The 14,187-nt window shown below is 41.3% G+C and overlaps 1 protein-coding gene across 4 annotated transcripts in view; it reads right to left on the reverse strand.

Moving 5' to 3' along the window:
• RAD54L2 (RAD54 like 2) overlaps positions 1-14,187 on the reverse strand; it is a 74,429-nt gene that overhangs the window by 37,753 nt on the left and 22,489 nt on the right. For all 4 annotated transcript variants that reach the window (XM_055803942.1, XM_055803944.1, XM_055803939.1 and 1 more), the window contains exon 2: positions 12,139-12,348. In XM_055803942.1, the coding sequence (XP_055659917.1) occupies positions 12,139-12,292 (154 nt within the window). In that variant the 5' untranslated portion in view covers positions 12,293-12,348. The remainder of the gene's footprint in view (positions 1-12,138; positions 12,349-14,187) is intronic.

Genomic DNA, 14,187 nt, shown 5'->3' on the forward strand with positions numbered 1-14,187 from the left:
TACCACAGGACATCATGCTCAGCATATAAAGCTCGGGGAAGGAGGAGGAAAGCGGGATGTTTGGAGCAATAGTGTTTGTCTTCCCAAGTAATCATTATGTGTGATGGAGCCCTGTTTTCCTGGGGACGGCTGAACACCCACCTGCCGATGGGAAGCAGTGAATGAATTCCTTATTTTGCTTCGCTTGCGCACACAGCTTTTGCTTTACCTATTAAACTGTCTTCATCTCAACCCACAAGTTTTCTCACTTTTACTCTTCCTATTCTCTCCCCCATCCCACTGTGGGGGGAGTGAGCGAGCAGCTGTGTGGGGCTCAGTTGCCAGCAGGGGTTAAACCATGACACATGCTTATTACAGCAATCAAGCACGAGGAAAATGGAAGTTCAATACACTGGGGGAAACAGGCAACCTATACCTGTCCTTCCACATGCAGCAACAGAAAGGGAAATTCCTTCTTCACTTTAGTATGCAAAATGGAAATGGATTTTTCTAGCTTCTCTGCTCACAGCAGCCTACTGGTGAGGCCATCACTGCTAGCCATGATAAATACGTATTCACACAGCCAAGATCTGCCAGAAACAGTCAGTTTATAAAATGATCTCCTCATGGAAGGTAATCTTGTTACAGATAAGCCCATTTACTGAATGGCTTTTCTGTGAGGGCAGCCTTGCCAGTAAGGAGTAATGTTCTCCCCCTGCAGGGTCTGAAATCTTACCTAGCTGTCATGCCTCACCTACCTCACGCTTAAACCACAGGCTCTTTACAATTGTACGACTGTGCTATACATCAGAAGAGGCTCCTCAAGAAACTGTTGTCACTTGAGAGATTCCCTTGCTAACAGCACAGGAGACTCCCCTGTTAAAAGAAAAATCGCTATAAAGTTTGTATTTTCATAGAATACCAAGATAAAGGCCCTTCAGAACATGGTTTTCGTTCAACTGAAAAGTCTTTTCAGCAGCAATGTCAGCATCGCTGAGCACTGCGAATTCATAAGGGTTAAAGCTCACACCTAAACCTGCCTGCACACACAAGAAGGTCAGTTGTAAAGTTTTTCCGCACACTAGCTCCTCTGTATAGCAGAGAGTATTGGAGACGGAGTGCTGGCGGGGGTGTGGGGAAATCAACCTACACTCAGTTCAACTAAGAAGTTTCAACAAAACGTCCCAAAACATATCACAAGTGACTCTCCTTCCCCATCCTTTCAAGCTGGAGCAGCTCATTCCCCATCCCCAGCCGGTTCCCCACCTTGACCCTGGTTTTCTCAAACCACTGTTCCCCTGTGCTGCAGGCCGAGCAGCTCCGGGACTGCTCAACACTGACCTGATCTGAGCCCACCAAGTGCAGCATGAGTGAGAAGCACTGGATCCATGACGTGCCACCATGCTCTTGGCCCCTGCACACCAGGGTGGTTCTCTTCTCTGCAATGACTGCCTCGTGCTGTTCACCTTCGCTGCCACCCTGAAGAACAGAAGAGAGCTTCCTTGCGCATCCTCAGCTGCTCCACACTGGCTGTGCAGTCCCTTCCCCACCCCACAGCTTCCTCACACGCTCCATATCCACCAGCTGCTTCTGCACACCCCACTGATCTCCAACAAGTAGAGAAACTGCCTACAAATTTGAATTGTTTGTAAATTATTAAACACAAACTAGGCTTGACAGCCTAATTTCACTCTTGATTATCAGCTGCTAGTAGCACATACAAATATCAAGGCCACTTTCCCTGTCCTGTTTTCTGTGTTGGTTCTCCATGTTATTTTACCAACATGGAAAACACACAAGAATATCAGATTGAGTTGGTTATGGTATAAGGTGGTGTTTAGCAACCTAAACCAGTTCAAACAGAATCAAACTCTAACTACACAACACTATTTGTTGGCAACTGAGTATTGCTGGGTTTTGAGAATCATTTGCTTTTTAAACACTGCATTGTAAATACAAACTCTTTTTGAGTAAGATCTAAAGTAAGCATGGAAAACCAGAGGAGTCCTTCCATTTACTTTAGTGAGTTTTGGACTGAACCGTAAGGATACCATTTGATCAATCTGTTTTTTCTCACTTTATTTGTATTCATATAAATCTCGGTTTATTTTTTTCCCCACACTCATCTAAATCACAACTAAGGGAAGATGTACATAATGTAACAGAACTCTAATCACAGAAAATACAGGTGGTGATGAAACAGCGCCTTCTGCAAATTATGCTCAGACTGTCACTGTGGCAAAAGACACATTGCTTCAGACTTCAGCCCCAGGCTTTCAAAGGTTGTTTAAATGTGTTTTTTATTTTATTTCATCAATGAATGAAATAAAAAAAATAACAATATATTGTTATTAAATAAGTTGTAATGACTTTTAAGTCAAAGGATTTATATCACAGATATTTATAGTTATCTTAATCAAAGGTAAATCCATTTAGTTACATTCCCAGTTACATTCAAGAAACTGATCCTCATCTCTTGCTACATCTTGCTGCACTTCTGTTGCTGAAGATGACACAATGTATTTGTGCAACACAGAAGAGTGATTTTGTAGATTCCAGTTTTCATCTAAGTGCAAATTTGACACAAATCACAAGCTAAGAGTACACAAAAGTGCCATTTTAAAATTGCTTCTAATAGTTCAAGTATTTAAATATTTTACATAGATGAAGATTACCTACAGATGTTTTAATTGCAAAATTTGTTTTGACAGAGATTTAAACTAGAAGTTTCTGTTCACCTAGCCCAAAAAGATTTTATCTTGTAGCTTTCTCCTGTCTCGTTCCTATTTGCATATTTGCAAGTGAAAATAATGTCTTCTGACTCCTACTTAGAATTTTTTGAGACTGAGTCAGTGAACTGCATGTTGAAGAAAATGTGAACAAGACATTTTCAACATCTGTAGTACAAACTACTGTTATTAAAATAAAAAAAATATGGGTATTGCATAAAAAACCCTTGATCCATATAACGGGCCAGATGCTCCTGAAAGATGCAGTTTTCTGCAAAGCCTAAGCATGAAATTAAAACAACAAATAAAGCAAATAACTGTGATATGATACTGAGTTTTAAAACCTGAAGAACACTTTTAATTCAATTAAAAGTTCCCCCTCCTTCCAAACTTGCTGCTGTTTCCTGGCAAAAAAACGTACAACATACAGCTGCTACATGCACATTTTATTTAACCAGTCATCAAAACCAGCAAAATACCAGATAAATTAAGGAAAAATGAAAATAAGGACCCCATGCATAGTTTAAATTCAAATGCCAAACAGAGAAATATTTCACACAGTACATTTGAAAATAATAGGAGCACTCCCTAACATGTAAAGCAGAGGATTTTCACTTTGGCTTCATCACACTTATAAGGTGACCTTGGCAAAGTCAAGAAGGAAAATACCACATTACAAATTTGCTAATTAGTTTCCTTGTGATTTCATCATGGTTTCAGAAGCTGCAGATGATGGAGTATGGTATCTATTAGCACTGACTAGGTGTGGTACAAAGCTGACTACTGGAAACGTACATGGGGAAAAAGGTACCAGACACAAAAGAAGTGACTGCCCTTTGTTAGAGATTCTCTGGCTGCTTTGTGAAAAGAGGAAAGCAAGTTTGGGGCCAGTAAAGCACAATGCTCATATCCTGCAAAGCCCATCAGAAAAGCCGGAAGAAACAAGATAATTCTCTCCACAAAAGACTTGGAGCAATTCTTTGTTCAGCTAATAACCGCGCTCTCATTGGCCCTGCTCCCCATGCATTCATGTTACTCTCACGTTTGTAGCAGCTTTAAGAAAAGAGCACGTGTAGCTACAGGTTAAAAAAAAAACCAACCACATTTGAAAAAATCCATATACATATATATAGAAAATGCAGAGCCATGGATGTGGGCTGTTCATGAACCACATAGAAGGATTTCTATTTTGTATTCCATCATACGTAATAGATCAAAGGGAAGGAGGAAGAAAAGAGGGGGAAGAACAGCACAGCTAGTTATAACACATCATTTCACAAGATCAGCCAGTCCCTGTGCCCAGGCAGCGGGTCTGAAGGAAGGAGAGCTCTATCGTCATCACCTCCTTTTAAAGAAGTAAAGCAAGTCATTACTCCAGGTTATATAACGCTTAGACTATGCCAGACTTTGTGCCACCCTCTTGAAAGGGAAGCCACTGTCAGAGAGCCTGGGAGGCAGGCAGAGGAACATTTTCATCCAGAGCTTCCCCCTGCTTAGGATAAGCAGAGGAGACAAGAAAGTGTACACATTTTCAGGCAGAGCAGGCAGACGGCGACAGGCTCAGCGACTGACCTGCAACATCGTCAGTCTGTAATTCCCTGCGAAGGGGGCTGGGGGGACAGCACTGTCAGGATCTCATCCTTCCTTCCCACAGCAGCCATCAAGCCACACCTCACCCTGCTGAGAATAACCTAGTTCACAGGGTTAGTTAAAATGCTGGAATCAGTCAATAAAACCTCCACAAACCCCAGGCGCCACTCCTCCCCACACTCCTCTCCGTTCCTCTTACCTTCCCTGTTCCTCCCGGGTTTGTGGGCACACAGCGGGCAGACAAAGGCTCCACCTGCCTCTATCACGCCCCGACAGCCAAAACTGCCCCAACACAAATATAATGCCCGGCAAGGCAATTTGCAGCTTCAGCTTCAGCAGAAAGGGAGTTAACCAAGCGTACAGTACAGGCAGTTCCCAGCAAAAGCACCCAAGAGGATTTTTTTTTTTTTTTTAATGTCACCATTTAGTGAGTCCGGTAAATCCACTTCAAGAGAGCTGGGTGCCTGCCACGGGGTCTGCATGGGCATTAGCAGCTCTCACACACCACGCTGGGTACACAAACACTTGCAAGCTGGGCAGGTCCAAGCCCCTCAGAGTGCACACAGAAAAACCAGTTGTTCTGAAAGACAGACTGTACTACAGGGAAACTGCCAGAGTAAAAATAATGGGTAAAATATTCAGCCTCCTGTAACGCAGCAAAGTTCCCAGAGTAATCAGTGGGGCTTTTGCCTAAAGGAGACACAAACCCTCTTCAGGGCCATCGCAATGTAACTTTTCTGCATTACTAAGTAACCAGGATTGCTAAAACTGCAAATGCCAATATCCACTCTCTTTTCACCTTTGATACTATTTCTTTTGTATTTTATCAACTGGATTGTGAAAACATAGGAGACAGCCAGCTCCTAACCTTCTGGGTCTTGGTAAACTAACACAAGCCAGGAATGTAAGACTTGAGGAGCTGGACAGAGTGTGCTTAACAGATACAAAGCAATTTTGGAGATGCTCTTATCTCTTTCAGGAACTGAGAAAAGAATAAAACCCCTTCAATTTCTTAGTTATAGCAAGTCACCTGAGAAATGCATCCAGCATCTGCAGATCTGATGCACGTTTCCTGAGTTATCCACAACCAGCTGACTTGAGTCCCACAGTCTACACCCACATGATAAAGCATATTTAAACACTCTAATCCAAGGTAATGGACCTAAGGTAACTGCATCTGAGGAAATGCAGTTTCCTATAACAATTCCATAAAGTTTAAACATGCCAATAAGCAGGATAATAATTTACCAGTAAATTCTTTCATATGAAGTGATTACTTTTGTACCTTTATACCATCACACGTGCCATCCTCTTTGCACAAATTATTTGCTTGGAAGACAGTCTATGAAAAATCACTACAAGCATTAGAATCTACATGGTTGTTTAAGAACATGAAAGTGCACTGAGCTACATGGAAATTCAGGTTTGACTTTGCAGGCTTACAAAGATCAGGGCCATTGCGGAGGCAACAAACTTACTGTCGAGAAGAGGTTGCTCCCCCCAGGACCCATGCTTCTAGCTTCCTTAGAAATAGTACTGGTGGACTCCAGAGGGAGCTGCATCCAGCCACAAGTAACCAAAAAAAAAGAATCAAGATAGGAAAGTCTATCAAGAAGGAAAAAATGGAAAGATGTCAATCACCACTCTTGCCTCCACTTGCGCTCTGCCAACAGTAACTTGCAGGTTAAATTATAGGCTTATTAATTATTGGCACCCACCACGCTTGCATATGTACACACAGAATACAGCAGAGTTTAAAATCAAAGCAACCCTTACTATTGCCTTCAGTGCTTTTCTAGGTTTAGGAAAGTCCTGAGTTTTGTTTCTTTGCACATCTTTTATTCTGACTTACCCACTTTCAATCAACAAAACAAGCCTCCTCTACTCCAGACAGGCCTGTGCCTTTCATTAGTCCCTGCCACCAGCCTCCGGAAACAATGAGGACAAGAGTCAGAGCACATGTATCACCAGTCTGAGGCAGAAAGCAATGAAGTCCACTGTGCCCACGTACTGCAGCAGATGGAAGCATCTCATTAAAGGGTTCCTCAAAGAGCAGCTATAGTCTCTAAGGCTGCCTCAACCTTGGGACGCCCATCTACCCTTGATACCACCTGAAGATGCAGCTGTGAAAAAGACACTTTCTAAAAGGAATTGAGAGATTAAAGAAATAAGTATGTATTTTCTCCTTCTCTTCTGAAGGAATGCATTTCATTTTCTAGTAGACAGGAAACACTGGTTTTAAGTTGTCCTCCCTAAGAGAAAATGATGTGCAGGCTGGTCAAAAGTAGAAGGTAAAAAGACTTCATGTTGCTGGAACTAACTTCCATTTACCAACACAAGCAAGACCATCCAAGTAAAGTAAAAAGTGCAAGTAAATTACTTTCTAACACTAGCTTCCACACCTCCACCCCCTTTTTTTTTTTTTTCTTTCCTTCTTTTCTCCTCCAGCAGTACGGGCTTTTCTAAATTCAGATATAAAATTATATAGAATAGGGTATCATTTAGAAAGGTATCATTCAGAAGACCGTCTCCACATTCTTCTTCTGCCTCTCAGTTTCATACAGGTGAGTATAACATGACCTAATTTATAAGAATAACTTCAGATGAAAAGTAAAAAACTCTATATGAGCAGGAGGAGCCTGCTAAATGAACAGATTTATACCAAAGACTTTCCTCTCTTCCCTTGTAAGGACAGAAATTTGCTTTATTCCCAACCCCACACATCCAGCTAGGGACTCCCACACACACCACAGGTTTTTTTGTTCCAACACCTTGTTGGGAGAAGAAAAGATGGAATGACTTTGGGGTGGGAAGCACATGAATAACACAATCTCCCAAAATGAGCAGCAGCTCCCTGCACCTTAAGGATACAATCATGTATCATTCAAAAAAATTAATTAAATAACTCACACTCCACATGACTTAAAGCTGAAATGATTTTGGAAATTGTTTTGAAATAACTCCAGGTGCTAATGAACTTCCTAGTAAGTATGGAGTTAACTACTGATTTTTCCCATCAGATTAGACAAGGAAATTATTCACGCAGCTACAAATCGATTTCACTTTCAATGTAATTGCACCCCTTGCTGCATGCAGCATGATGCTGACCCACAAAGAGCCACAAAGGAACATCACATTAAATAAAATCCATTCTTGCTATAATTTCATGCCACATTTCTTTCCCCAACCACCAAGTGAAAATGGTACATAAAGCTGTTCTAACAGCACCCCTTTACATAAACAGGCTTTCCTCTAGCAAGAGTTCAAGGAAAGCAAAGATCTTTTCAAACGTGAATCGAAGTGGCTGTCAAATACTCCTGCCTTGGTATCTTGGGAAACCCGAAACTGTGAGTACCAAGTGGCACACTCAAGTTCAAACAAAAAGCAGCCATTGAAATACACTCTGGATCATGCTCCAGAAACAAGAGATAACTGCTTGAATCTGTCATGATACTATCAAATGTCATAAGACTGTGCTTATCCCTGTCTAAGAGGCTAGGGTGAGGAAAAAGATACCTCTCCCCTTACCAACCCCCTCTGCCAGTCTTACACAGGTTCTAAGACTTGGCCCTGGTCCCTCCACGCTACTAACAAGGTGCAGTGCGAAAGAGCACAGGCAGGACACCTGTGTGTCCTCTGCTCTCCTGGGACTTGCAATTCTGTGCCACCAACACAACTGTGCTTCTCATTCACTCCTCTTTAATGGTCCATACCCACAGAAACCCCACACAAAGCAGTTTTGTTTTGCTCCAGCACTTTGTCAGGGAGCAGGAACAGTGTGAGCCTGAGGTGGGAAGAGGGAACACAAACTGCCTCCATCTTCTGTTCTCCACCAAATAGAGATGTCATGGATCTAGCATGCCCCCCAGCCCTGTGGGAAGAAAGGGATAAGAATGGAGAAAACAGGCAAAGTGGACAACACAGGGCAGAAGACAAGACCAATTGCGTGGAGACTGTCATATCACAATAGTAGTATCTAATACACTATTATTTGGTGTTGTCTGGTGTATCTGCATATTAAGAATTGCAGTACTACCACGGTACTGGAAAATGGTCCATTGCAGACACCCCAGAAGTACTGATTCCAATCCCTGTCTGCTGTACCACACATCCTGTAAGGCAAACACAACTAGCAGCCTTCAAGAACAGTGTCTCAATGCCTGTGCCCATTAAGGCATCTTTCAGAGAACTGAAACCACCAGCTCTTTACACTTTTACCCCTGAACTACACTTAAAAAAAGAAGTGTTTAACCCATATACTCAGAGGTAAGAAAGCAAGCAACTTGCCATCACTATTAATAGTGGAATTTCAGCAACATTTATGAGTAAGAGAATGAATTGCAGAGACTTCAATCAGAATTATCCAAAGACATTCAGAAAGTGGAAAACCAGAGCACTACAGCAGGATTTGTTCAAACACTCAACAGCTTTCCTCAGGAAAGTTCTGAGGTATGAGCAGTCCCTGCATTTGAAATTATCTGTAAAATCCATACTGGAGGTTTGTTCTCTTTGCTCAAATTAGCTTTTATTCCTATGGAGTTCTACACAGCCCTGAGCAACCACCAGGATCAGAGAAAAAGTGCAGGACTTGAAACAGCCCTTTATCTCTACAGTCATCAGTACATCACATTTCTAGTGAAAAGGATTTAGGGAGTCAACAAAAAAGTTCTTAGCAGTCATGCACTGGTATCACAAAATCAAACATGATAAAACAAGTGCTGCTTCCCACAAGTGATGAGAAAACAGATGCAGCGGGCAGGGATGACAAGGCTGGAAAAGTGGAAGCCCCCAGCTAGGACTGAAGCATGCTGCTAAGGATGGGTGTTCAGCCTGGCAGCCACTGGGAAGGGGTTATACGTGTCAGGGTAGGTATGTCCTGGAAGAAGTGCTCTAGAAAAAAAGACTAAAGCTATAAGAGCTCCTACACATGATAAGATTCATTAACTGACCCCCACTTAAGAAACATATAAAGGATATAAGCTAAATGGTTATTAACTCTCACTTATTCAGATATATTTGGAAAACTAGACTTCTGTACTCTTTTTCTTCCTTGAAGACAGAGGGAGAAGGTTTAAGAACTGCTTTCATCAAGAGTGAAAGTTTGTACCATAAAAGTCCAAACTCAAGTAAACTCTAGACTCTCTAAACTCAAACAAAACTTTGAGCAGAAATGAGAAAAACTGCACCAAACCTGATGATAGCACTCTTAATTACCAGAATGTAAAAAGAACTTGAAGAAAATTCTGAAACTGAAGCCAGCACAGGTATTAATTGCACACACAACATACATCAAAGAGACAAAACCAGGTTAAACAGCAGTGACATGTTTTGCACAAGTCTGAGACTATATCATCCGACAACATTACATGAACATGGAAGGTTCTTAAGTAATTTGAGTCACCACCAAAATGTTGAAAACCTATGCTCCTAAACCAAAGCCACTATTCTGCAAGCAAGCAGTACAAATTTTAGTTTTATAGTTATTATCACTGTTACTTAAAACAAGCAATCAGTATGGAGAAAACATATATGCAGCCTCTCACTCTTCCAAGGAAAGAACTGTGAAAGATTAGTAATCTTCTAAGTCTTGTAGTGCTAGAGATATGCAAGAGCCCATCCACGAAGGAAGGGTGCCCCCATGATCCCCAGTGGAACATCTACAGAACAACCACAATACCAGGAGGGGAGGAGAACAGCACAGCTGGGAACAGGGAGTTTTAACAGAAATCATTAAAATTAAGCTTTTATAAAGCTTCATCGTATAAACATTAGAGCACTTCCTTCCCTCTTGTGAATAAAAATAACTGTCTGTTCCCAAGATGATTTTTATGAACAAGGGTCATCAGCAAAGAGACAGGACTATAAACATCAGATGGGAAAATTAAAATGATCCTCTTCATTCTGAAGTTAGCTATATTTCAGCGGTCAAATAGCAGAGGACTGGGGTTTTTTTTATATTAGATCTAAGGTAATAGTCAAATAATGTCAGTAAGTGTCAAATGAAATTTCTGAGGCAGTATGTAGCTGTGAAGAGATATCAGGAAAAGCAAAATGGACACCCCCACAGAACACAATAATTACACAGAAGCATCTTGATATTCTGGCAGATAGAATTAAAGCTGAAACGATCTGAAACCTCAGAGGCGATCTAGCTTTTCTCAGATTGCACATGAGAGAGTTTTTCCTGTACCAAATGAACAACCATAAAAACATTTTATGTTCCGTGTACATTGTTTTTTTACTGTTCCTCATTATTTCCTACATTTGTTAAAATTTATTTTTAAATTAGTCACTAAAGAATTATAAAGCATAAGCATGTTTGTAGTTTTAAAAGGAAGATAAACAGCTGTCGTTAACAGTTAGCGATGTCCTGATACATCTACATTAATTTTGTTTGCTTTGGAAAGAATAATCCTTAAGAATAATTATGAATATTCAGCCACAGTAACACAGGTCTATGATTAAATAACCAAGGGGAATGACCCGCTTGGACATGACATACAGCCACTCCTCTCTGTTAATAAAAATTTGGCTACAACGTCATGCTTCCTATTGCTTGCTGGGTGCAGGTTCCCATGAACAAAGTGACAAGGTCACCACCAGTCTCTTTGAGACAAAGTAACCTGTGGCCCTACAACTCTTACCTCCCGGGAATTCTCCTTTTCTTACCTAACACTTCTGTTTCCCTACTTTCTCAATAGAAAAAGCCATCACATGAATAAAAGCAGTGGAATGAAATTCATTTGTGTAAACATTTTATAAGCTTTTTAAAATCAAAAAGCATCTTCAGGTAGCACGTGGTTGAAAGAATATAAAAAAAAAAAGCAAACCAAACACTTGAGGGCAACAACATACTTTGAAACCAACAATACTTTCATAACTAGAAAAGAGAAGTATCTGTCTTTAACACATTCTATGCCAAGGAAAGGAAGACTATTCTCAGTAGGTTTAAGTAGGTGCATCCAAAACCCTGCACATCCTTTTAAATTATTTAAAAAATCATAATTTTAAAGGAATCAAATGCAGCATTCCCTTAGGCTCGGGCTGTAGTTTTATGATACAGGAGGTCTGGTGGCAAATACAGCATGGGGAATTCCCACCTGAGCAATGCATTCCCGTCTCCCATCTTGGAACATCAGCCCTTCTGCTGGACCAACAAACACACTTCTAGGATTGTGCTATGAACCAGAACTGTTACCTCATCTTGCTTAAACATAACCTACACAGCACAAGTCCACAAACAGCTATACTGGTCCTAACTGAAGAGGAGCATGGGTCAGCTGTAACTCTATGAGGATAGAAGGTGACAACTAACTTACTCAGCACTGCCTCCTTTCGTACTGTAAAACAAACAAACCAAAAGAAGCCCAACTTGTATGCTGTCAGAAAAGAACATTCTCCGGTTGTTAAAGATGATTATTGTAGGTGAGCAATAATTGCCAACAGCATCCATTAAATTGTTTACCTACCTATGGGTGAGTAATGTAAATATATTTAATTTCACTGGATCCATTTAATAATACAAGTAATTTTAAATTAATTTATTTACTACTTTATATAATCGCTTCCCCAGTATCTGTAGCTATTTTAGAAATTTTATCCTACTTACAATTTATGCTTGTGGCTTGTTTTCATGATGGAAATTTTTTTTTGGTCAGGAGTCCAAATTTAACCTACATTAAATCCCTATTTAAACTAAACACCTACATAAGTACTTCTCTCTTCCAAGCACTGGACAAATCCTAACCCTTATGCAATCTACCAAGGTGCCACTCACCAAAATTAGTAACACCAGTTTTGTATAACAAATGTATGCAGATTTACAACCCCGTTCACTTACCACTCTCATCAAGTAAGTCCTCCTCGTCATCCCCATCATTGTCCTCCTCCATCGCCTCCTCCTCATCTTCCTCCTCCTCCTCCTCTTCCATATCCTCCTGCTCCAAGTCCGGGTCCAGGTCCGGATCACTCCCTGAGATTGACTCGTCTGACATGATTCCCAGTGGTGCTCCTCGTGCATTACCTGCTCATGTTCTACCGTGAGGCAGCCCTGCGAGGAAATAAAAGAGGTACGTAATGAGCCCAGTAAATCCCAACCTTTGAGCCTCAAGGCTCAAAATCACAGCAGGATTACTGCACATAAAAACACAAACCTGCCATCAGTCTTTTAAATAATAATTATATCAGACTGTGCCCAAAATCCTGTGTAGAAAACGGATGCCATAAGCAATGTCTCATAATGATGTAGGCCCAGCATTGTAGAATCACTATCAGAACCAATATATTAACTAAACACTCAAAACCCCACCTCTTTCTTGGTATCCTTGACGTGTAAACAGCAGAAGGAATTCTTGTATCAATGTCTGATTATACAAAGATGCAAAACTAAATTAATTACATGAACAATTTCAGAACACTACCATCCAAACATGAAACATAGAAAAAAGGATCAGTGTCAGAATCCCGTATGGATACCTGTTACCCTGATCCCATATGCATCGCAATATGGGCACTGTGGGTCGCAGACAGAACCACCCTCTTGACTTGGCTGTACCTGCTGCAAAGGTCACCCAGCTGCTTGTCACAGCCTGTCTGAAGTCTCTGTTCCAACCAACAGAACAGAGACAGCCTTACCATTGTAACAGTATGGTCAGAAGACTACAAAGATCCAGTTTTTAAAAGCTGTACATCCCTTTCTAAAGCAAGGTAAGAAGAAAATTAAACACAAAGGAAGGCTGGATCGGAGAATTGCATTTCCTTCCTCTAAAGGACAAGAACCGGAGCTGGCTGTGTGTAACCCCTCTGTTACGCTGCTCCAGTGCACCACAGCAGAAATCATGGTACAAAACAACAATAAAGCCTAAAAAGAGGGCCAAGGCAATCACAAAGTCACAAGTTTATCTGTTCAGGTCATGGACAGTGATGGGTACTCCTGGGTACTCCTCTTCCATACACAACTAATTACCACAAAGGAGCTGTTTAAGATGGATGAAAAAGAAACACAACCAACAATGGAAAATAAAGGAGGTGTCTTGATCTCAAGGAACATAAAGCAAAGTATGTGTTCAAAAAAATCAAGCCTCAGAAGAATTGCTATCCACATATTCCCCAGAAAGCTTCAAAGACAGACAAGGGAAACGTTTCCTCATCACTCATTTTCCACTGCCCCCTACTTACAAGACATTTCCAGTGTAAACTATAAGATGCTTGAGAATTAATCAGCTATTTACAAAAAACCCCAACAAACTTCTAAACAGATAAGGCAGCACACATATCTACAAACACTTGAAGAAACAGAAATATTTCATTTTCAGCTGTGCTTCAGCAGTAACTAGATGAGCTCAGGAACTTGAAGGTTAAAGACACAACTCAACACCCTTGCAGCAGGACTGAAAATCTAACTGTCAAGTATGCTGAATTATTCCAGCTGAAGTCATCAGTTCCTGCTTTGCCCCTCTCAGCTCCTCAATAACATTGAAGAGTGTCTGAAAGGAAAATAAACACAAGGGAAGAACAGGCTCTGCAGATACTGGTATTGGTATAGGAAACCTTTCACCACCAGGTCCCAGCAGCACTTTACCACCAGGCAGGGACAACTGAAGTCCCTGCACTACTACACATGTCACACAAAGTAAGTTGGCTTAGTCAAGCAGATGGTAGAAAAGGCCAAAATCTAAATTAGCTCAAGTGGAACTGTGCCAGTTTACAAAAGCCAAGGAGATTCATTCAGCTTCTGTGGCCTGCTGGTGGGCAGGCACAGAGCCATGCAGCCCACTGACCCCCACGCACCACAGCGCCCGCGTCGCTCACCTCCCAGGTCTGTGCCTTGCCAAGGACTGCTGACACAGAGCAATCTATTACCACAAGTTTTTCCTATCAAATGCTGTGC

This window comes from Falco peregrinus, chromosome 5 (genome assembly GCF_023634155.1).
Source record: "Falco peregrinus isolate bFalPer1 chromosome 5, bFalPer1.pri, whole genome shotgun sequence".
NCBI classification, from domain to species: domain Eukaryota; kingdom Metazoa; phylum Chordata; class Aves; order Falconiformes; family Falconidae; genus Falco; species Falco peregrinus.